The sequence below is a fragment of the Salmo salar genome, chromosome ssa03, assembly GCF_905237065.1.
Source record: "Salmo salar chromosome ssa03, Ssal_v3.1, whole genome shotgun sequence".
NCBI lineage: Eukaryota > Metazoa > Chordata > Actinopteri > Salmoniformes > Salmonidae > Salmo > Salmo salar.
Window position 1 is genome coordinate 74242899 of NC_059444.1, and position 24239 is coordinate 74267137.

The following is a 24239-nucleotide window of genomic DNA, read 5'->3' on the forward strand; positions in this document are numbered from 1 at the left end:
ACACATCAGGTATCCACTTCCTGTCAGAAAATGTCTCAGGGTTTTGCCTGCCAAATGAGTTCTGTTATACTCACAGACACCATTCAAACAGTTTTAGAAACTTTAGGGTGTTTTCTATCCATATATAATAAGTATATGCATATTCTAGTTACTGGGTAGGATTAGTAACCAGATTAAATCGGGTACGTTTTTTTATCCAGCCGTGAAAATACTGCCCCCTAGCCCCAACAGGTTAAAGCTTGGTCCGCTGTTGGAGCAATAGAGTACATCACTGTGTCATCTGCATATAAATGGAATTTACAATATCTGACATCATCACCAATGTTGTTTATATAAAGTGAGAACAATAGTGGGCCAATTATTGAACCCTGAGGGACCCCTTTAAGTAACTGTAAGGAGTCAGACTTGACCCCGTCGACCATGACGGCCTGAGTTCTATCTTTAAGATAGTCATAAAACCATCGGCAGGCATCAGTGCCCACTCCTATAGATGACAGCTTACTCAAAAGGATAGCATGGTCTACAGTGTCAAAAGCTTTTGACAAATCTACAAACAACGCAGCACAGTGCTTTCTATCATCTAAGGCATTTGCAATATCATTTACAACAAGCATAGTGGCCGATGTGGTACTGTGTTTAGATCTAAAACCAGATTGATTGGTGCTAAGAATACTGTTAGCAGAAAGAAAAGACTGTAACTGTTTGTTGACTATAGATTCTAGGATCTTTGCCAGACAAGGGAGCCTACAGATGGGTCGATAGTTATCCAAATCACTACCGTCACCTCCCTTATGTAATGGCAGAACAAAAGCTGCTTTCCACACCTTAGGGATAATTCCTGTGCTTAATGTTAGATTAAAAATGTGTGTCACTGAACCAGCAATGATAGGTGCAGCACACTTAAGTAAGAACGGGTCTAAATTGTCAGCGCCTAAGGATTTCTTAGTATCAATGGCACACAGGGCAGCTAGAACCTCTGCTTCGGGTATTTTCTGGAAACTAAAAACAGGGTTACCATTGTTCAGAGTAACGGTTGAAAAGCAAGACGAAAAATCAACTAACTGGCCAAAGCCACAATGGCCACTTTTCCTTTCAAATAAAAAACCAGCAGAGATGAAATGCTTATTAAAAGCATCACAAATATCATTTTTTTCACTTAGGATACAGGAATCTGAGGTAATTTGCTTAGGAAGAGAAACAGCAGAATTCCCCCGTTTCAGTGAATTAACGGTTTTCCAGAATTTTGCAGGATCTCCTGCAGAATCTGTCATAGCATTAAGGAAGTAATTTGATTTTGCCTTTTTGACAGCTGCAGTACATTTATTTCTCAATTGCCTAAAAAACAGCCAATCAGCTGGAGTACCTGTTTACCTCGCCAAGGCCCAGGCCCGATTCTTTTGCAGGAAAAGACCTGACAATTCAGGAGAGAACCAAGAACTGGTTCGGTTTCTTACTCTGTGATTCTTACACGGGGCATGTTTATCAGACATAGAGGTAACAATAGAAGATAAAAAAGCAAGGGCTAAAACCGTGTCCAGAAAGCAGCAAGTGGATAAAAACTCAGAGTGATATAAGTCAAGGGTAAAAGCTTGCTGTGAGAAATGTTTATCATTTTTCTTAGAGATTATACAGGGATCAGAGTGTTTCAGCCTGGTATCTCTAATACAAGCAATAGGGCAGTGATCACTGATATCATTTGCAAAAACCCCACTGGCTGTGTATTTATGGGGGGTATTTGTTAGAATAATGTCTAGTAGAGTAGATTTTACTGGGTTCTTAAAGTTGGGACGGGTTGGTTTAGTTATCAGCTGAGTTAGATTTAGCTCAGTACAAATGTCTTTTAATTTATCGGATACTGGTGAAAGCCAATCCAGGTTAAAATCTCCCAAAATCAGTAATTCAGAGTTTGCATAATTAGACAGTATATCAGATAATTTGCATAGAGTACAAGGAGGAGCTGAGGGGGGGCGATATACCCCTCCTAGAGTTAAACGAGCATTATTACCAAGTACCAAATTTAAAACTAGACATTCATATTGCTTTGGGACAGAGGTTGATATGGACACAGAAACATTTAAGCAGCATTTTACATAAATCGCGATACCACCACCTCTACCAACTCTACCAGCTCTATAAATATTGTACCCAATCAACTGAACATCTGAATCAGGCACACAATCACACAGCCACGATTCAGATACAACCAATACGTCAACATTTGATTGTGAGACCAAAATTTCAATAAAGTCCAACTTTTGTATCAGGCTTCTAGCAATCAAATGAATTATTCCAATGCCATTGCTACATGAATTCATATCAGATGGAGTATCCAAGGTAGCACCTGAAGCTGCACTGGATGAGCAATAAACCATTTTCGAGCTATTGACAGAGCTCAATTTTATGGGGACAAGATTACTACTAACAATACCTCTCTGCATGTGAGTAGTATTCGCAATACGGTGATTGGACAATAATCTAGGAATTGCAGAAAGGTTGTTAACTGTAGTTTGTTCCATATTTGCAATTGAGGGACTAATTAATGAAACTGGGAGAGGAGCATTGAACGTAGTCTGATAGGGGAGCGTACAATCCCAAAAGTCAACCCCCGAAAATACACAACGTCAGGTATCAAAGGCTCTACATGAGGCAAGAGTAAGAGACATGTTGGTGGAGAGGATGCTGGAGCCATACCTGTTAAGATGTAAATTGTCCCGAAGAAATAGACCGGGTCGGTCTGTAAAAGCTGCAAAGTTATCCACAAATGGAATTCCCATCGTGCAGCAGTATCCCTTAAGCCAGGTGTGTAATTGGCGTATACGACTAAAAACCATATCCGTGTAGCGTGGGGATGGAAATGGACCGGAAACAACGCACTGCTTCCCAGATTCCAGCAGCGTATTTATCAATGTTTTAAAATCGTCTCTCAATTTCTCTGACTGCTGGAGTTTAATGTCATTAGACCCAACATGGACAATGACAATTGAAGCGGCGGAGTGCTTGCTAATAAGTAGCGGTAGCATGGAATTTAGGTCAGGGATCCTAGCGCCAGGGTAGCAAGGTCTTCCAGGACCTCGAATCTTCTCCCCAATTGTAGCATCTCCGAAACATTTGATGGATTCCGTTTCCTGGAGTGCTTTACTCCCCGGACAGCAATCCAGGCATCCTGAGGCGAAGCAGAAGGGGTGGAACAGACCAGGCCCTTCGGTTTAGCTCCTAGCCTGGGCCATGGCTCGTTTAAGGGAACCGAATGGAGTTTCTCCTTTACAGGCTCCCCAAAAGTTGAGGTGCCGAGCCAGGGGCAGGTGACGTCGTCGATTTTGGAGGTGGTTTGTGCAACCATGGAGTCCAGGAGTTCTTCGTCCTCCTTGATCTGGCGCAATACAGATACTCTCCCCTCCAACTCAGCGACTCTCTGGCTCAGATACTGGCAGGTGGTACATCCAGGGGTGAGCGAAGCCATGAGAGACAGGTGGTTTTGGGCCCGGAGGCTAGCAGTTAGCAGTTTGTTTTTAGCCTAAAGCCAGCTTTAAAATAAATCCTCAAATAACATTATAAAAATGGAAGTGTAGTAAAATAAAAAGGCTAGAGTTGCCGCTTTCAATTGTTCTCTGCTTCCAATTCTTAGAATAGCCTAATTGACTTTCCAAGTGGCACAGCGGTCTAACGATGTGTGCTAAGGTGTGGAGAGTGTTGCATTCACGTTTGAGTCAAAAACTGCAATGCTGCTGGATTTTATTCACGCTCAACAGTTTCCCATGTGTATCAAGAATGGTCCACCATCCAAAGGACATCCAGCCAACTTGACACAACTCTGGGAGGCATTGGAGTCAACATGGGCCAGCATCACCATGGACTGAGTCCATGCCCCAATGAATTGAGGCTGTTCTGAGGCCAAAAGGCTCAATATTAGGAAGGTGCTCCTAATGTTTCTTACACTCAGTGTATATGATCTAATATAATAGACGTTAGGCAGTTGTTAAGCTATTTGTGGGGATCAAATCAAGTCTCCACTGCGTCTCATTAGTGCCACCCACACTGGCACTTAACGAGGGAATTCAGCACCCTGTCACAACGTGCCTGTCCACGCCACTAAAAGCCCATTTCTGCACCAATTGGTTCCTCCAGTTTCCTCCACTCTGGTTACTTGACCACTGACAGGAAGAACACTGTATTAAGTAGTGGCTTTATTGTGTTCATATGAAGAGATTGGCTGTGTCTGTTAAATTGACTCACATGTATTCATTTATTTATTTTGGGGGTAAATTGAAATGTTGTAAAACCATTCCTCTCTGTGATGTTGTCTTCATTGTGATTCAGGAAGCATTTCAGTTCTATTTAATGTAGCTACTATCCCGTATGCAAGCTAACTGTAGAAGCACTAGTAGGTTTTCTATCTATGACAGTCCTCCACTTAATACCAAGAGAGCCAGACTGGAACACATTCAACATTTATTTTCACAACTGAATTTATTTATCTGAAAAGAAAACGTGCGAAGAAACACGATGAAAGAAATTAAAACCTTGCACAAAAATGTTTGATTTAGTTCCCACAGTACTGCACATGCAGTCCTTCCCCAATCACATCAAAGATATGCAAATTAGACATTTCAAGTACCCCTCAAACCTCCGCATTTGCCTCGGACCAGGTAATTTTGGCTAGCCGATACCATAACATTCAGCATTCTGCCCTACAGCACCAATCAGAAATCACCTCGCCACAGAGCTCTCCTCAGACCTCCAGGACTGGTACGTGACTGAGAGAAGCAGCACAGTAGAGGAGATAGGCAGACATAGGAGAAGACAAAAAGCAGCTTCATGCTATTCCATCTCCTTGGTAACGCCCCAGCCTAAACTAATAACAAACCAATGCATTCAGATGGAATTCAGACTGTAAAAAGGTAAGGCAATGCCAATAGATGACTCCCCGCCTACAGGAAGCATATTAAGTAGGCAGAAACTGGATTTCCTTGACTAATGTAATGGGATAAAATATGAATCATTAATTGAGACAGCTTGGATGAAGGCAGGGAAATAGGATTGAAGTTAGAGAAGTGCGATATTGGTGAGAGAGACAGAGACAGAGTTAGAGAGAGCTACAATAAACTACAGGACAAAATACAAACCCTGCGACCCAAAAAGGCCTGTGGTGTTGACCTAAATGAAATGATAAATTATTCAGACCACAAATTTCAATTTGTTTTCTTAAACTCTTTAACATCATCCTCAGCGTTGGCATCTTCTGCAATATCACCCCAATTCACAAAAGTAAAGGAAAATTTGACCCCAATAACTACCGTGGGATATGCGTCAACAGCAACCTTGGGAAAATCCTCTACATTATCATTAACAGCAGACTAGTACATTTCCTCAGTGAAAACAATATCACTGAGCAAATGTCAAATTGGCTTTTTACCAAATTACCGTACGACAGACCACGTATTCACCCTGTACACCCTAATTGACAAACAAACAAAAACAAAAGGCAAAGCCTTCTCATGCTTTGTTGATTTCAAAAAAGCTTCTGACTCAATTTGGCATGAGGGTCTTTTATACAAATTGGGGGAAAAACATACGACATTATAAAATCCATGTGCACAAACAACAAGTGTGCAGTTAAAATTGTAAATAACACACACATTTCTTTCCATAGGGCCGTGGGGTGAGACAGGGATGCAGCTTCAGCCCCACCCTCTTCAACATATATATCAATGAATTAGCAAGGGCACTAGAACAGTCTGAAGCACACGGCCTCACCCTACTAAAATCTGAAGTCAAATGTCTACTGTTTGCTGATGATCTGGTTCTTCTGTCCCCAACCAAGGAGGACCTACAGCAGCACCTAGACCTTCTGCACAGATTCTGTCAGATCTGGGCCCTCAGTAAATCTCAGTAAGACAAAAATAATGCTGTTCCAAAAAAGGCCCAGTTGCCAGGACCACGAATACAAATTCCATCTAGTGTGGTGGCTAATTTCTGCATTACCAAATGAGGAGAGAGACAAACTTCACACACCAGTCAGAGTTATACTTAAACTACATCTTTAATAATAAGAGCTTTGCAAAAGCACTTGACTTTCAATGATGCGCTATCTCTAATGAACCATTGAAAGTGACAACACAAAAGTACAAAGATCTTTCATAGCCAAGATACACCCCTCTCAACGTACATGACGAACAACAGATCTTAGAAACAGTTCACAAAGGGACTTTATATTTGAGAAAGGAGTATCCCTTAGCCAGATAACATTCGCTATAAATTATCGTTCAGTTTGGTCCCTAAGACGAGGTTCTAATCTCGTTCCTGGTACTTCATAGTACAAAAACACCAACTCATCCAATGGCATATATCAATTGTCAACTCTAGATACTCCCATCTCAAGTAAACCCCCTCTTGATCCCACTCCTGGACAAGCTCACTGAGGGGAGTGACTTGCACACAGACATTGTGGAGACAAGTAATTGGTTCCCCATTAATCACGCCATCCCTTCACATGGTTTAAGAATAGGCAAAGACACATTCACATATGAAGACAATGTTCCATTCTGTCCTCTTCCCTTTCTGATATTCTACATAGCACCAGGGATATGTGAAAGACAAGCCTGACCTCTCCACTCTCTGCGCCCCAAGTGACTGAGCCCCAGCTAAGGGAAAAGTGCAACTGAAAGACACCAGAGTCCAAAGGGATACATTCTAATGACAATTATCTCACATAAGCATATTATGCTAATAAAACATCTTAATTATCTATGTTACCCAACTAATTCTGATTAATCCTCCACACTAGACACCGTTGCCCTAGAGCACACAAAAAAACAATACCTACCTCGGCCTAAACATCAGCATCACAGGTTACTTCTACAAAGCTGTGAACAATCTGAGAGACAAGGCAAGAAGGGCCTTCTATGCCATCAAAAGGAACATCAAATTTGACATACCAATTAGGATCTGTCAAAAAATACTTGAATCAGTTATAGAACCCATTGCCCTTTATGGTATTGAGGTCTGGGGTCCGCTCACCAACCAAGAATTTACAAAATGGGACAAACACCAAATTGAGACTCTGTGTACAACATAAAACACAAAATAATGCATGCAGAGCAGAATTAGGCCGATACCCGCTAATGATCAAAATCCAGAAAAGAGCCGTTCAATTCTACAACCATCTAAAAGGAAGCGATTCCCAAACCTTCCATAACAAAGCCATCGCTTACAGAGAGATTAACCTAGAGAAGAATCCCTTAAGCAAGCTGGTCCTGAAGCTCTGTTCACAAACACAAACAGACCCCATAGAGCCCCAGGACAGCAACACAATTAGACCCAACCAAATCATGAGAAAACAAAAAGATAATTACTTGACACATTGGAAAGAATTTACCAAAAAAGAGCAAACTGGAATGCTATTTGGCCCTAAACAGAGAGTACACAGTGGCAGAATACCTGACCACTGTGACTGACCCCAAATTAAGGAAAGCCTTGACTATGTACAAACTCAGTGAGCATGGTCTTGCTATTGAGAGAGGCCGCCCTAGGCAGACCTGGCTCAAGAGAAGACAGGCTATGTGCACGCTGCCCACAAAATGAGGGGGAATCTGAGCTACACTTCCTAACCTCCTGCCAAATGTCTGACCATATTAGAGACACATATTTCCCTCAGATTACACAGACCCACAAAGAATTCCAAAACAAATCAATTTTTGATAAACTCCCATATCTATTTGGTGAAATACCACAGTGTGCCATCACAGCAGCAAGATTTGTGGCCTGTTGCCACAAGAAAGAACAAACATCATTGTAAATACAACCCATATTTATGTTTATTAATTTTCCCTTTTGTGATTTAACTATTTGCACATCATTATAACACTGTACATAGCCATGATATGACATTTGAAATGTGTATATTCCTTTGAAACTTGTGAGTGTAATTTTTACTGTTAATTTTTGATTGATTATTTCACTTTTGTTTATTATCTATTTCACTTGCTTTGGCAATGTAAACATATGTTTCCCATGCCAATAAAGCCCTTTGAATTGAATTGAGAGCGAGAGAGATAAAGAGAGAGACATACCACAATGTGCAATCCGGGCAGCAAGATGTGTGACCCATTGTCATGACAAAAGGGCAACCAGTGGCGCACAAACAACATTGTAAATACCACCAATATTTATATGTTTATTTATCTTCCCCTACTACTCATACTATAGTAGGTAAAACATATAACACTTGACATGCCTTTATATTTTTTAAACCTTTGTGAGTGCAATGTTTACTGTTGAATTGTGATATTTTTTGGTTGATGTTGTTTTTGTTTCTTCTCACTTTTATTTATTATTTATTTCACTTGCTTTGGCCATGTAAACATGTTTCCCATGCCAATAAAGCCACTTTGAATTGAATTGAGAGAGATACAGAATGAGAAGGTGAAGGCGAAAAGTCAAGTCTTTGCCTCCTCATCTTTCTCTTTTTCCTATTCCTAACAAGTGCTGCTTGATTGGTGCTTTATGAAGGTTTGCTGAACAGGAAAAGGCTTTGTTTCCCAGGAGGCAAAGTGTCCATGCTAATGATATTACTCCTCCCAGACACGCTGCCAACACAATCTGTCCATCACGGGAGAGCCGGAGGGAATGGAATGTGTATACTGCTTTATACTATCTTGTCTGACAGGAAATGCATAGAATACACCTGCAAAGACTGTCACAAATCACAGGAGGTGCTCAGGTGGAAAATGAGACAGGCCCTTAATCAAGCAGACCAGAAACTCTGGGGAAATGGCTGTCAGTTCATAGTATGCTGGAACAGAGAAAGACACACATGGGTCTTTCTCTAAACTAGGGTACCAGTGAGGATTTCCTACACTTGACAACTTGTTACAGCTGTTGATAAATCATTGATAATAATCTGTAAAAAATGTTCAAGTCATTACATTAAGATATAAGGGGGATCATAGCTATACTCAATAAAATTCACCAGTTGATTTAAAACTTATGTTTAACCCTTTATCATGGTTGGTGTCTTGACGGATTTGTCCGAAATCGTGTGACATAAAACATTACTTTTCTGTCATTGCATTTATGGAAGTGTAAGTTATCGTTATATTATATATTAAGCATTAATCAGTGAAACATTGAACTTGAACTCTGTAAGAATCCTGGATCTGGCTGTCGGACAGTTTTTTGTATAGAGATCTCAGAAATGCAGTGTAACTACATAACATTTTGCGTCTCCTTATGTCAGAAAACACAGTTTTCATGGGCACACAAATCCAAAATGATGTGATTGCTAAGCAAAAGAGTATTACCTTGATAGTTAAAACCTAAATCGATACTGTCATTAACGTGGTTCTTCAGTAATTATGAATAACACTTGTTGGATGTACATTTGGTGTCCAGCTGATTAGTTACGCTGCTTTATTTTCACACATCATCATCTGATCCAGGAAGGAATTTTCTGAATGAGAGTCAAGTGATGAACAGCTGTTGTGATAGTGCATGTGATGCAACAACAGCCCAAGTGCTGGAAAATGTTTTGGTTTTGGTGTCTCATTCCTTATGCCGGTGAAGACAGTTGTGCCTGGATTCATGTTGGATCTAATATCCCTAGCAAATTGATGTTGATCATCTGTTGTTGTCTGCGATTTAACAGAGAAAGCATCAAGGTAATGAGCTCATGTTTTCAGATGCTTTTTTCCAGATGTTTTTTGAAAATCTGACATTTCCTCAGTTTGGTGGTTGAAAAGTCCTTGTAATTATTGTAGATAATTTATAAGTTCTCCTGCTCCTCATAATTAATTATCTGTGATTTCATTTCTGATCAGTTTTTGTGAGAGATGTGGTCACTTTCGTTTGTTTCCCGCCGCTTCAATTGAAGGGTGTTGCGTTGCACTACTCTGTTGCCGTAAAACCACGTGCGGTTATTATGAGGACGACAACATCTAATGTTCGCTTCAACTTGACTATACATACAAATCCTTCCATTAAAAAAGGAACCTGGTTATTGGTCACTTTGTCAGTATAAAAAAAGCGGTGGTGAGATTGTAATGCTACCGCTATTCATGGATTTATTATGTGTGCCTGCGTCGGCCACAGACGCTACAGAAAAGTCGCCATGCATGCATCCAATTTATTTAGGCAGGTAATGTCCACATTATTCTCACATATTTTATAATGTAATAATAATTTGAATATCAATGCATTTGCAAGGCCTAAAAAATGCATTATATTTAGTGGTAATGGTCTACTTTATTGACACTTTTTGCTAGCTTTTTGGGGGGAGGGAGGGTTCTATATTAGGCCCTATAAGTACAATTATATAACATATACAATTGTATAACATTGAGGTCCATGAAAATTACAATTAAGTACTTGAAAAAGTCCCTGAAAGTCCTTAAATTTGACTTGCCAATGTGTGTATGAACCCTGCTTAAAGGAGGTATAATCCTAGGTCTATGTTGTTGTATAGGTGGAGTTATGGGCCAAGTTGCATATATTACCTTTTATTCCTCTAAGTACAAATGTGGAACTACATTATTTATTTTTTTAAACCATTTGAAAATATTTATCCCAATGTCACACATTGGCCCCATTATGTATAAAAAGACCCATAGGCACACAACTGCACACACATAGGCATACGGACACACACATTCCCACACTATGCACGCACACGCTCAGCCATCCCAACAAATCCCACACTCAGTGCTCTGACCTGCAAACTTGACGTGGAACTTGTTCTCAGGTTTGAGGATCTGGACATACAGGGGGCAGTTTGGGGCAAAGTCTTTCACCGCCCAGGCCCTTAAAATGGTTTGGTGATCCTGGTAGAGAAAAAGAGAGAGTGAGAGAGAAAGAGAGAGAGAGAGAAAGAGAGGGAGGAAGGGAGGATGGGATAGAGTAGCAAGAAAGAGACTCAAATCATAAGCAGCACCAGTAGCTCCACCACAGTCACAGATTGTATCTCCTCTATGTACAATCCCTCTGATAAGCCTCTTCAACTAGGGCACGGAGCTTTCAACAGAACTAACCGCCTACAGCCACACCAGAAAGGAAAATTCACCCAAATTCCCGTAATTATGTCACAGGTGTGAAATGGTCTGTTAAGAACGGCAAAGCAGAGAGGAAAATAGGAGCCAAGGTAAAATAAGAAGATAAATAATTGCTGTGAAATAGTTCTTAGGATGATCATTTACATTTTTATAAAAATATAGTAGAGGTAGAGAGAGAAAGCTGTGAAGGAGGGAAAGAAGAGTGGAGGACAGGAAAAGAAGGAGGGTGGCGTTGTGGAGATTAAAAGTATTAAAAGGAGATTGAGGAACGTACAGCAGCGAAGCGGTCCACCTCGAATCGGTTACTGAGGATAAAACAGGCCTCAGCATCGTCCATCCTACAGCCAGTTAGTAGAGCAGCAGGAGGGGTCAGGCCAAGACAGGACACAGGTCAGATAGAGGCAGGAGGAGGAGATGAAAGGATGAGAGGAGAGAGAGAGGGGGTGGATGTTGTTGTTGTCATGTTTTTGAGAGAGAACAAAGGAGGAACAGGACAATAGAACAATACATTTGTCCTTCAAACACACACTACTTCACTGTGAGTTACTACCAGGGGAGCAGAAGAGACAAGGAGGAGAAAATACAATCATTTTATTTGCTGTCTTTATTTAACAGAGCCAGTGTACTGTAACTGCTATCTGCCCTGATAACTGTCAAACATAGCCTATGAGATATGCCCCTGTAGCATGTCTTGGTTTGGGGCCCCTGGAGGGGCGGCAGGTAGCCTAGTGGTTAGAGCGTTGGGCGAGTAACTGAAGGTTGCTGGATCGAATCCCTGAGCCGACAAGGTAAAAATCAGTCGTTCTGCCCCTGAGCAAGGCAGTTAACCTGTTACCCGGACGCCAAAGACGTGGATGTTGATTAAGATGTTGATTAAGTCCCCCGCACCTCTCTGATTCAGAGGGGTTGGGTTAAATGCAGAAGACACATTTCAGTTGAATGCATTCAGTTGTACAGCTGACTAGGTATCCCCCTTTCCTTCCCCTTTCCCTGTAGCATAACTGTGATTTGGGGCCCCTGTAGTATGGCTGTGATTTGGGGGCGCCTGAGTGGGGGCCCGATGCAGGGGACTCACTTGGCCCTCATGAGGTCTTGGTCCTTGAGGGCGGAGCCCTGCAGGTAGATGACCCTCTGTGCCCACAGGGGCACGTGGAGGACCCTCCGCACCTGGACATCCATCTCTGCTGGGCACAGGATCACCACGTAGTAGTCCTATAGACGCACGCACGCACACACACACACACACACTGGGGTTAATGGGAGGGCAGAGAGGGTCTCACACAAATATTCTCTCACACACTCAGTCAATTATGAAGACACCCAGCTGCTCCTGAAAATAAAACATGTTGTTTGATCTATGCTAATGCTGATTGAATCCCCTGTTTTAACCTCAGCTGCTTCAGCTCCTGGAGAGGATTACAGAGATGTACACACACTCACACACACATGAATACTCGACTGCGTGCACACACACACACAGACGTTAGTCACACCGTATCTCATATTCCCAATGGAAAAAAGTGTAGAATTGAAGGAGATTAACTCAAAAAAAATGTTTTCCCTCTGCTGTCAAGAGGGGGGTAGCTAGAGGGGGGTAGCTAAAGGGGGGGGGGGTAACCAACATTTTGCTTACGGCTCCCATAAGGCTAGGGTCGGCTCTGACTGCATGTGTGGATATAGATGTAGGTACGCAGACCAGCGAGTCACTGCGGCCCCTCATAATGAGATCAGATTTGTTGAGGCCCCACCCCCATCAAAGTTGTCCATCCCTGCCCTAGTTAATGTTTCTTGGAGAGACCTGCAGTCTGGGGTGAGCGAAGAACTCGTTGAGGAAGTCCATGAGGAGGTCTATCTTGAGGCAGCTGACACACAGCACCACATGCTTCTCCGTCTGGGCCCGGTATCGGCTGTAGTTCCCCCCAGACTTCTGGCGCTCCATCCACAGGAAGGCCAGCTGCTCAAACTACAGATGGGAAGAATTATATTAGTGTATTTAGTGATGGACGGACAGTAGATGGTTTGAGGTAGTGATAGATAGACAGTAGGTGGTTTGAGGTAGTGATAGACAGACAGTAGGTGGGTTGAGGTAGTGATAGATAGACAGTAGGTGGTTTGAGGTAGTGATAGATAGACAGTAGGTGGGTTGAGATAGTGATAGACAGACAGTAGGTGGTTTGAAGTAGTGATAGACAGACAGTAGGTGGGTTGAGGTAGTGATAGACAGACAGTAGGTGGTTTGAGGTAGTGATAGACAGACAGTAGGTGGGTTGAGGTAGTGATAGATAGACAGTAGGTGGGTTGAGGTAGTGATAGTGAGAGACAGTAGGTGGGTTGAGGTATTGATAGACAGACAGTAGGTGGGTTGAGGTAGTGATACATAGACAGTAGGTGGGTTAAGGTAGTGATAGACAGACAGTAGGTGGGTTGAGGTAGTGATAGACAGTAGGTGGGTTGAGGTAGTGATAGACAGACAGTAGGTGGGTTGAGGTAGTGATAGACAGACAGTAGGTGGGTTGAGGTAGTGATAGACAGACAGTAGGTGGGTTGAGGTAGTGATAGACAGTAGGTGGGTTGAGGTAGTGATAGATAGACAGTAGGTGGTTTGAGGTAGTGATAGACAGACAGTTGGTGGGTTGAGGTAGTGATAGATAGTCAGTAGGTGGGTTGAGGTAGTGATAGTGAGAGACAGTAGGTGGGTTGAGGTATTGATAGACAGACAGTAGGTGGGTTGAGGTAGTGATAGATAGACAGTAGGTGGTTTGAGGTAGTGATAGACAGACAGTAGGTGGGTTGAGGTAGTGATAGATAGACAGTAGGTGGTTTGAGGTAGTGATAGATAGACAGTAGGTGGGTTGAGGTAGTGATAGATAGACAGTAGGTGGTTTGAGGTAGTGATAGATAGACAGTAGGTGGGTTGAGATAGTGATAGACAGACAGTAGGTGGTTTGAAGTAGTGATAGACAGACAGTAGGTGGGTTGAGGTAGTGATAGACAGACAGTAGGTGGTTTGAGGTAGTGATAGACAGACAGTAGGTGGGTTGAGGCAGTGATAGATAGACAGTAGGTGGGTTGAGGTATTGATAAATAGACAGTATGTGGGTTGAGGTAGTGATACATAGACAGTAGGTGGGTTAAGGTAGTGATAGACAGACAGTAGGTGGGTTGAGGTAGTGATAGACAGTAGGTGGGTTGAGGTAGTGATAGACAGACAGTAGGTGGGTTGAGGTAGTGATAGACAGACAGTAGGTGGGTTGAGGTAGTGATAGACAGACAGTAGGTGGGTTGAGGTAGTGATAGACAGACAGTAGGTGGGTTGAGGTAGTGATAGACAGACAGTAGGTGGGTTGAGGTAGTGATAGACAGACAGTAGGTGGGTTGAGGTAGTGATAGACAGTAGGTGGGTTGAGGTAGTGATAGATAGACAGTAGGTGGTTTGAGGTAGTGATAGTGAGAGACAGTAGGTGGGTTGAGGTATTGATAGACAGACAGTAGGTGGGTTGAGGTAGTGATAGACAGACAGTAGGTGGGTTGGGGTAGTGATAGACAGACAGTAGGTGGGTTGAGGTAGTGATAAATAGACAGTAGGTGGGTTGAGGTAGTGATAGACAGACAGTAGGTGGGTTGAGGTAGTGATAGACAGTAGGTGGGTTGAGGTAGTGATTGACAGACAATAGGTGGGTTAAGGTATTGATAGAGGGTATATTTTGGTATATTTTGCTTGAACATGCATAGAAATAACTGCGCTGTGCGCAAATCTAGGCCTATGAAAGTTCCCATTTGAGGATGTCTAATAGTATTTCTGATTTTCTTAACTCACCACCACAGATGAGCTGTGGAGATTCTCAAATAATGTTTTTCGTCACCTCACACGGAAAATCAACAGTGTTTCACAACCATTGCGAATGATAATAGCTCCTCACTGTATTTGAAAAATCTTTCCAACACTCTCCTTCTCGATAGGCCTAAGTAACCACAGCGCCTCGGTGTGAAATAGATGTTGCTGATCCCATATCTCCAGTGGAAACATCATAAAATAGGCTATCTGCACACTTCTCCCTTGTGCAAATACAGCTGTGTCTGTTCCGAGCACATTGGCGCAGGAAACAGTGAGGGCCCAGTTGAAACAATGTTGCAAGTTCGCTATAGCGAGAGTTGAAACCAGACAGAGAGAGAAGCAGACAGACAGAGGAGAGAGATTCATGCTTTTGACTGAACCAACTGCTATGCGTAGCAAATGTGATTTATTGAGGATATTTATTTTTATCAGGATATTTTAATGTAATTACATAATTTTGTATCTGGTCGGTATTTCACATATTTTCAGACAGATCCGAGGTCTGTGTCCACCGAGCGTGGTCTGACCGGGGATCCGAGGTCAACTACAGAATTTTGGATCTGACCAGTTAGGATACCTGTCGGATCTCGGGTAGATCAGGTTAGGGTATATCCGTAAAGACCTCTAGTTGAGGTAGTGATAGACAGACAGTAGGTGGGTTGAGGTAGTGATAGACAGACAGTAGGTGGGTTAAGGTAGTGACAGACAGACAGTAGGTGGGTTGAGGTAGTGATAGATAGAGAGTAGGTGGTTTGAGGAAGTGATAGACAGACAGTAGGTGGGTTAAGGTAGTGACAGACAAACAGTAGGTGGGTTGAGGTAGTGATAGACAGTAGGTGGGTTGAGGTAGTGATAGATAGAGAGTAGGTGGTGTGAGGAAGTGATAGACAGACAGTAGGTGGGTTAAGGTAGTGACAGACAGACAGTAGGTGGGTTGAGGTAGTGATAGACAGACAGTAGGTGGGTTGAGGTAGTGATAGATAGACAGTAGGTGGGTTAAGGTAGTGATAGACAGACAGTAGGTGGGTTAAGGTAGTGACAGACAGACAGTAGGTGGGTTAAGGTAGTGACAGACAGACAGTAGGTGGGTTGAGGTAGTGATAGATAGCCAGTAGGTGGGTTAAGGTAGTGATAGACAGACAGTAGGTGGGTTGAGGTAGTGATAGACAGACAGTAGGTGGGTTGAGGTAGTGATAGATAGACAGTAGGTGGGTTAAGGTAGTGATAGACAGACAGTAGGTGGGTTAAGGTAGTGACAGACAGACAGTAGGTGGGTTAAGGTAGTGACAGACAGACAGTAGGTGGGTTGAGGTAGTGATAGATAGCCAGTAGGTGGGTTAAGGTAGTGATAGACAGACAGTAGGTGGGTTAAGGTAGTGACAGACAGACAATAGGTGGGTTGAGGTAGTGATAGACAGACAGTAGGTGGGTTGAGGTAGTGATAGACAGACAGTAGGTGAGTTGAGGTAATGAAAGACAGTAGGTGGTTTGAGGTAGTGATAGACAGTAGGTGGGTTAAGGTAGTGATAGACAGACAGTAGGTGGGTTAAGGTAGTGATAGACAGACAGTAGGTGGGTTAAGGTAGTGACAGACAGACAGTAGGTGGGTTGAGGTAGTGATAGACAGACAGTAGGTGGGTTGAGGTAGTGATAGACAGACAGTAGGTGGGTTAAGGTAGTGATAGACAGACAGTAGGTGGGTTAAGGTAGTGATAGACAGACAGTAGGTGGGTTAAGGTAGTGACAGACAGACAGTAGGTGGGTTGAGGTAGTGATAGATAGACAGTAGGTGGGTTGAGGTAGTGATAGACAGACAGTAGGTGGGTTGAGGTAGTGATAGACAGACAGTAGGTGGGTTAAGACAGTAGGTGGGTTGGGGTAGTGATAGACACACAGTAGGTGGGTTGAGGTAGTGATAGACAGACAGTAGGTGGGTTGGGGTAGTGATAGACAGACAGTAGGTGGGTTGAGGTAGTGATAGACAGACAGTAGGTGGGTTGAGGTAGTGATAGATAAACAGTAGGTGGTTTGAGGTAGTGATAGACAGACAGTAGGTGGGTTGAGGTAGTGATAGACAGACAGTAGGTGGGTTGAGGTAGTGATAGACAGACAGTAGGTGGGTTAAGACAGTAGGTGGGTTGGGGTAGTGATAGACACACAGTAGGTGGGTTGAGGTAGTGATAGACAGACAGTAGGTGGGTTGGGGTAGTGATAGACAGTAGGTGGGTTGAGGTAGTGATAGACAGACAGTAGGTGGGTTGAGGTAGTGATAGACAGTAGGTGGGTTGAGGTAGTGATAGATAGACAGTAGGTGGGTTGGGGTAGTGATAGACAGACAGTAGGTGGGTTGAGGTAGTGATAGATAAACTGTAGGTGGTTTGAGGTAGTGATAGACAGACAGTAGGTGGGTTGAGGTAGTGATAGACAGACAGTAGGTAGGTAGTGATAATAGTGATAAACAGTTGGTTATATTTAAACCAGGAGGCTGACTGCATGTTAATGTGCTCTGTGGCATCCCCATGCATCAGACAGGCTGGGTGGCAGGGAGGGAGACTGGAGGCTTTCCTCTCCCTGACAGCAGACACGGCTGAAACCCACACACTCAGAGGGGGTGAGGAGGTGTTGGGCAGCCAGTAAATGTCAGGGGGTATTTATGGATGAAAGACAGGGAGAGGGAGTGAGAGGGCTACATGGCTCTGTGTGCCATTTCCTGTCCTGCTCAAACATGTCTCCCAGAGCACAACAGTACAGCGGCTCAGAACACACACACACACACGCACACGCACGCACACACACACACACACACACACACACGCACACACACACACATAAAAGGTTCCTATTATCACAACTGAAATGACAGTAATGTGACATGGGGAGAGGAGAGGGAAACTACCATGGGCAGGAAATGACAGATTCGTGAAACAGTGACACTATACTCTTCTGTGTAACTGGAATATCTGATGTACAATATTATTGTTCAGTCGGATTCTCCCCTCAGCCATATGTGTGGGGAATACATCAGGGAGATATACTGGAAAATAGTACAAGCTACGTAAATGATCCATTAAAATACAATGAAAACAACAACAGCATTGGGATTTTCCCCTCACCTGTATGGGAAGCACGATGAGCGCCACACAGATCATGATGACCACTAGCAGCTGAGAAGGCCATATCCGGGGCGTGACATCACCGAAGCCCACGGTAGAGAAGGTGACCACGCAGAAGTAGAGCGAGTCAAACAGAGTCAGGTTGTTTCCTGCTCGCTCTAGGTGCTGGATCCCACATATACTGAGGAGAGGAGGAGGTGGTGGAGGAGGAGGTGGAGGAAGAAGAGGAGGAGGAGGAAGAGGAGGATGTGGAGGAGGAGGATGGAGAGGATGAGGACGGAGGTGGTGGTAGAGGCGGAGGCGGAATGAGAGGAGGAGGAGGAGGAGGAGGAGGGTGTGGATGGATGAGGGGGAGGTGGAGGGGAAGAGGGAGAAGAGGGACAGTAGGAAGGAGAGATGTTGACGAGAGAAGAAGAGAAGGATGGAGGTGATGGAGAGAGAGGTGAAGAGAGGTTGATGTAGAAGGGGAAGAGGTTAAGGAGAGGAAGACAGCCAATTATGATGGGGATTGAGAGGTGAGTCAGAGGGGGAGGGGAGGAACAGGAGGAGAGAGAGATGGACAGGTGGGAAGGAGGAAATAAGCATGAGAAGACCAGAGGGAACTACTGTGTGTGTGTGTGTGTGTGTGTGTGTGTGTGTGTGTGTGTGTGTGTGTGTGTGTGTGTGCGTGCGTGCGTGCGTGCGTGCGTGCGTGCGTGTAGTGTGTGCGTGCATGCACGTCTGTCGACGGTGTGTGTACAAAGTGTTTGTGCACTGTGTGTATATGACTAGTGTGTGTTTACCCAGAGCTGGAGGGCCGGTTGAGTCAACATTGTGCTGTCAGTAGTGATAAGGTCAACCAGTCTCATCCAGGAAGCTTTTCAGACCTCCAGGACCTAATATTACGCTATATCAGCCTGGGCTATTACTCAAAGCTAGCCTCTACCAACCACTTAATACTGCTACACCACTCCTATACCTGCCATTGGGCTCAAGTAGAGGAAAACCCCCCTCTTCCTCCCAGTGATTGCTAGCAGTGATTGTGGTGACCCACCAGGTGAACATGAGGCAGACCAGGGTGCAGATGAGGATGAGGACCTGGTTGAACATAGCTGAGTGAGTACGCTGAATGGCCCGGTGCAGATCATTCTGAAACACAGCGAGAGAGAGAGAGAGAGAGAGAGAGTGAGAGAGAAACATGGGCAGAGAGTGAGAGAGAAGGGTGATAAGAAAAAGATAGTGTTGTGATGTGGGGAGGATAAGTGTAAAGCCATTGCATCTTTATAATGTCCCAAAAACCAGCGAAGAAAACAAAGATAATTGAGGGACAAGGACAAAAGGAATATGATGTGTATAATACAAGAAAATAATAGAAAATACATGCACTTACATCTGTAAGAATGAGTGGGAGTCAAAACTTGTGGTAAAAAGAGAAACAGAGAACAGTGCAATGTTTTTAAGAGGTGCAGAGATTTAATCTGAAAGAAACAATGGAAGAGATGAGATAAAGAGACACCTGAGAGAACAGTTGTGAGATGGAGAGACGGAGTGACATAAACTGAGCAATAAATATGTATTTTCTCACTATCATGTTCTCCAAGGCATGTTTGGCCAGCCAGCAGTTGAGAAACACAGGGATGAACAGATTTCTGAGGGAGGGCAAAATCACCTGAAGGAGAAAGAGATTCAGTCTGTGTTTTGGTGAGTGCTAACGGCATTTATTCATCATCATGCCTCATCAAAGGTCCATATCTTTTGTAGGTTTGGTGAGATATTGAAGGGAAAAATAGCCAGTGGGGGAAGGAGCATTTTGTAGTAACAACATAGGGTAGAGTATCTTATTGAGCACAGACATGCAACATCCTATATATTGCATGAAATGTATTCCCTTTAGGGGGTTGAACCTACTGTACAACACGATCAAAGAACAAATTGCTCACTAGGCATAATGTTCCATAATGCATGCGTTTGATTGGACTCACAGTGATCACAAAGGGAACCGCACTGATCATCTCCAGGATGAAGGGAACACGCAACACTTGCTCCCAAACGTTGCCCTGGAAACACAACAACACACGGAGGTCAGAGAAACTCCATTGTCATGGCAACCTCGGGGATTACCAGATAAAGTGTTCCTTTGACTGGATTTGTGAATGAAATGGCCACGTTTACCCTGTTGAACACGGACACGGACAAGGGTGACTCTCCTTTGCTATCTGTTCACTTCCACTTAAAAAGGAGGCATTACTCAGGTTTCAGTCTGTAAGCTTCTTGTACAATTAAGATGTCAAATATCATGTCGCTTTTTTATGTGTTCAGCCACAGCTTGCTTATAGCTAACCGGAGACCTGGTTTGTGTGGGTGGACAGCCAAAGCCAGGCCTTGTGTATGTCCACAGAGATATCGATGAGGTTTAAGCATTAAAACCTCCACCTCCTCCTTGCCCCCTGACTGACACTGTAGCAGGCTAGGCAGTGTGAGCCATGCTGTGACAGCTCCACAGACCAATAGACACACCGCCAGTTTGCCACATACATCAAAGAGCAGGGATGCTGGGTAACCCTCCATGGGAAGGGATCAGATCACACGCTGCCTCTCTCTGGGGGGGGGGATTCCTTTATCCCAGTCACTCTCATGCATCTTTCAATAGGGAGAAGCCTGTTGAGGCTCCTAAAATACAGGGTCGGCCCGAGCCTTTTTGGGGTCCTAAACGCGATTTGGTTGCCCCCCCTCCACCTCGTGGGCAAAACATTTTAGTGGTCCCCATCTTGACAGCCCCCCCTCTTGAATTTAAATTTTAAAGTTCATTTCCTACAATTATACACATTTTGACAGGGGGAGTAGATAAAATGGTGCAGTTTTAAAGCAAGCTTTCTGCAATTCTACGTATTTTGCCATGGCGCAGAGAGAAGTTTAACAATTTTTGTGCAATTCTACACATGTTAATGATATCCGAGTTAAAGTGACCAACAAAATCAATGGGGGCCTCTTGGAGATCAGGGCCACTGGACACATGCCCTGCGTGCTTGGTCGGTATTCCGCCATGACTATGCCTACTACAAGTTTAGATAGCTGGCTAGACTAACTTACCAATCTAACAATCATTAGCTGACCTGGATAATTGAGTGACAGTCAGTGACTGACATAACAATAGAAAAACTGCTGATACACATCCACATTTCGAAATTGAACCTTGGTTATTCTACTATTCTAACTCTCAACAGTAAGTTGAGACCCCGACTGAGTCCCACCCCGCCAAAACAAATGTGGGTACCGGGGGTCCTACGTCACTTATGCCTGGAGACGGCCCTGCTCAGATATATGCTTAATCTAGACTGTATATCAAAGGATATATCAAAGGATCAAATGATGAGATGTAAAGTACATTCCCCCAGGACATGTCACATGTAGCTACATAGACATATACAGACTGAGGCTTGTTGTTTTGTGGGGCACCAAAATAGCTATTAATCTCCAGCAGTGTCTGTGAAGGGACTCAGTTTCTGTAATCTCAACAGTAAAACACTGTAAAACACACAGTAAAATACAGTACATGTGTTTTACAGCATTAATGCTGTAGATAGCACTGCATTACGGTAAAATGCTGAAAAAGAACCAATCAATCAGTCAAGTTTATTTATAAAGCCCTTTTTACATCAGCCGATGTCACAAAGTGCTATACAGAAACCTAGTCTAAAACCCCAAACAGCAAGAAATGCAGATGTAGAAGCACGGTGGCTAGGGAAGAAAACTAGAGAGGAACCAGGTTCTGAGGGGTGGCCAGTCCTCTTCTGGCTGTGCCGGGTGGAGATTATAACAGTACATGGCCAAGATGTTCAAACTTTCATAGATGACCAGCAGGGTCAAATAATAATAATTACAGTGGTTGTAGAGGGTGCAACAGATCAGCACCTCAGGAGTGAATGTCAGTTGGCTTTTCATAGCCGATCATTCAGAGTTAGAGACAGCAGGTGCGGTAGAAAGAGAGAGTCGAAAACAGCAGGTCCGGGACAAGGTAGCACGTCCGGTGAACAGGTCAAAAAAACTGTTATTGACTGTAATTGGAAGCTTCCTGTAAAAATTACTCTAACATATTGTATTTTTTTACACTAATAGCTTATACCTACTGTAGATTCAAATGATCAGTTTCAGGCGCCAACCTGTCGGGTGAGACACATGAATCTCAAACTATTTTAGTAAATATCTTCTTGAAGCGGCTGTGAAGTGGAAAAATATTTTCAGCAGCTTCTGGGTAGGTACCTTGACTTGTTTAAGTATTTTTATTGCTAGCCAACGTTGAATTACTGCAATTGTTCTTAGCTAACCTAGCTAGCTAGCTTGCTAACGTTTGCTAGCTATCTAGCTAGCCAGATAGTTAGCTAGCTCAAGTTGACACAACCCAGATAATAATTGTTGTGATTATAGGCTTTTAGGTACACCGCAGCCTCTGAGTGCCATAGAGAATAAACTGAGCACAGATTAGTGACTGTTATGTTTTCACCATTGTTATAGAGATAATGGTTTGTTTCTAGCAGTTCAAAAGATATTACCCATATTATTACCTGCGCAACGTTTATTTTTCCAACTCGACAGGCTGAATTTTACACATAAACCACGTTGTGGGCCGTTACACCAGTCGCGAGCCACCAAAGCGGATTCGAATGAGCAGTGCACCTGTATTGTATCGAGGTGTTCGCCGACCTAAGGTGCTTGCCACTGAGCAGCTGTAACACAGTGTTGCCGGCGGTTGCTAGTAAAGTTTCCAATTTTTTTCTGTCCCAGGATTATATTTCAAGTGGGATAGTAGCCTACACAATAAATAACTCATAGCCATCTAGACGTCACCTTGATACAGTCTACTCAATGGGGAGAGCATGAACGGCAACAACACAGGGACACAGTGTCCTCAGCTGTCACAACCCTGTGTGATTGGGTTCACTGGGCTCTCAGTTTGAATGACCTCTAGTGAGGTAAGTACACACACACACACACAACACCAGCTTGATATGTCCCTTGTCACCTGTCTTTTTACCCACAGGGTAGCATCCCTGGTGCTCTTTGTCTTTCATTCTATTATTTATTTTTCTATGCTTGTCCTAAGGGTGAGAAGAGCTGACAAATCAGAACTGAGGAGGATTGTTACGCAGACCCATGATGAACACCTGATTCTGCGCTGACTTCTCTCTCCTAGATGCTCTACTGTCCAAACTGTCCCGTTGTGTGTTTCACCGCCTCTGAGCCCCCTTACCCTCAATACAGTACAGTTGGCCTGATCATAGGTCTAGGATTGTACCCAATCCCAATTTGAACTTCCTCTCTCTCTTAGTCTCTGTCTCCACACATCCCCCACACACAGGCAAACAATATTGTTTTTAAATTTGTGTTGTGGTCATGCTCTTATTTGGTTACATATGTGTTAACCTGTCTGGGCGAGGTGGGACGCTTGCGTCAACAGACACAACAGTGTGGCGCGAAATACAAAAACCTCAAAAATGCTATAACTTAAATTTCTCAAACATATGACTATTTTACACCATTTTAAAGACAAGACTCTCGTTAATCTAACCACGTTGTCCGATTTCAAAAAGGCTTTACAGCGAAAGCAAAACATTAGATTATGTCAGGAGAGTACCCTGCCAAAAATAATCACACAGCCATTTTCAAAGCAAGCATATATGTCACAAAAACCAAAACCACAGCTAAATGCAGCACTAACCTTTGATGATCTTCATCAGATGACACTCCTAGGACATTATGTTATACAATACATGCATGTTTTGATTCTATCAAGTTCATATTTATATCAAAAAACAGCTTTTTACATTAGCATGTGATGTTCAGAACAAGCATACCCACCGCAAACTTCACAAAATACATAACAATTATTTTAAGAATTTTAGATACAGAACTCCTTTATGCAATCGCGGTGTGAGATTTTAAAATAGCTTTTCGGCGAAAGCACATTTTGCAATATTCTGAGTACATAGCTCGGCCATCACGGCTAGCTATTTTGACACCCACCAAGTTTGGAGCTCACTAAACTCAGAATTACTATTAGAAAAATTGGATTACCTTTGCTGTTCTTTGTCAGAATGCACTCCCAGGACTTCTACTTCAACAACAAATGTTGTTTTGGTTCCAAATAATCCATAGATATATTCAAATAGCTCCGTTTATTTTGTGACAAAAAATTCAAAATATTCCATTACCGTACTTCGAAGCATGTCAACGCTGTTTAAAATACATTTTGATGCTATTTTTCTCGTAAAA

The 24239-nt window shown here is 43.2% G+C and overlaps 1 protein-coding gene across 1 annotated transcript in view; it reads right to left on the reverse strand.

Moving 5' to 3' along the window:
* LOC106598152 (potassium channel subfamily T member 2) overlaps nucleotides 1–24239 on the reverse strand; it is an 82109-nt gene that overhangs the window by 23156 nt on the left and 34714 nt on the right. Inside the window, exons 7-14 of the mRNA XM_045715407.1 lie at nucleotides 19952–20026; nucleotides 19555–19638; nucleotides 19024–19118; nucleotides 17991–18171; nucleotides 12841–13005; nucleotides 12118–12254; nucleotides 11317–11380; nucleotides 10706–10814 (exon numbers count right to left, since the gene is read on the reverse strand). Of these exons, the coding sequence (XP_045571363.1) occupies nucleotides 10706–10814; nucleotides 11317–11380; nucleotides 12118–12254; nucleotides 12841–13005; nucleotides 17991–18171; nucleotides 19024–19118; nucleotides 19555–19638; nucleotides 19952–20026 (910 nt within the window). The remainder of the gene's footprint in view (nucleotides 1–10705; nucleotides 10815–11316; nucleotides 11381–12117; nucleotides 12255–12840; nucleotides 13006–17990; nucleotides 18172–19023; nucleotides 19119–19554; nucleotides 19639–19951; nucleotides 20027–24239) is intronic.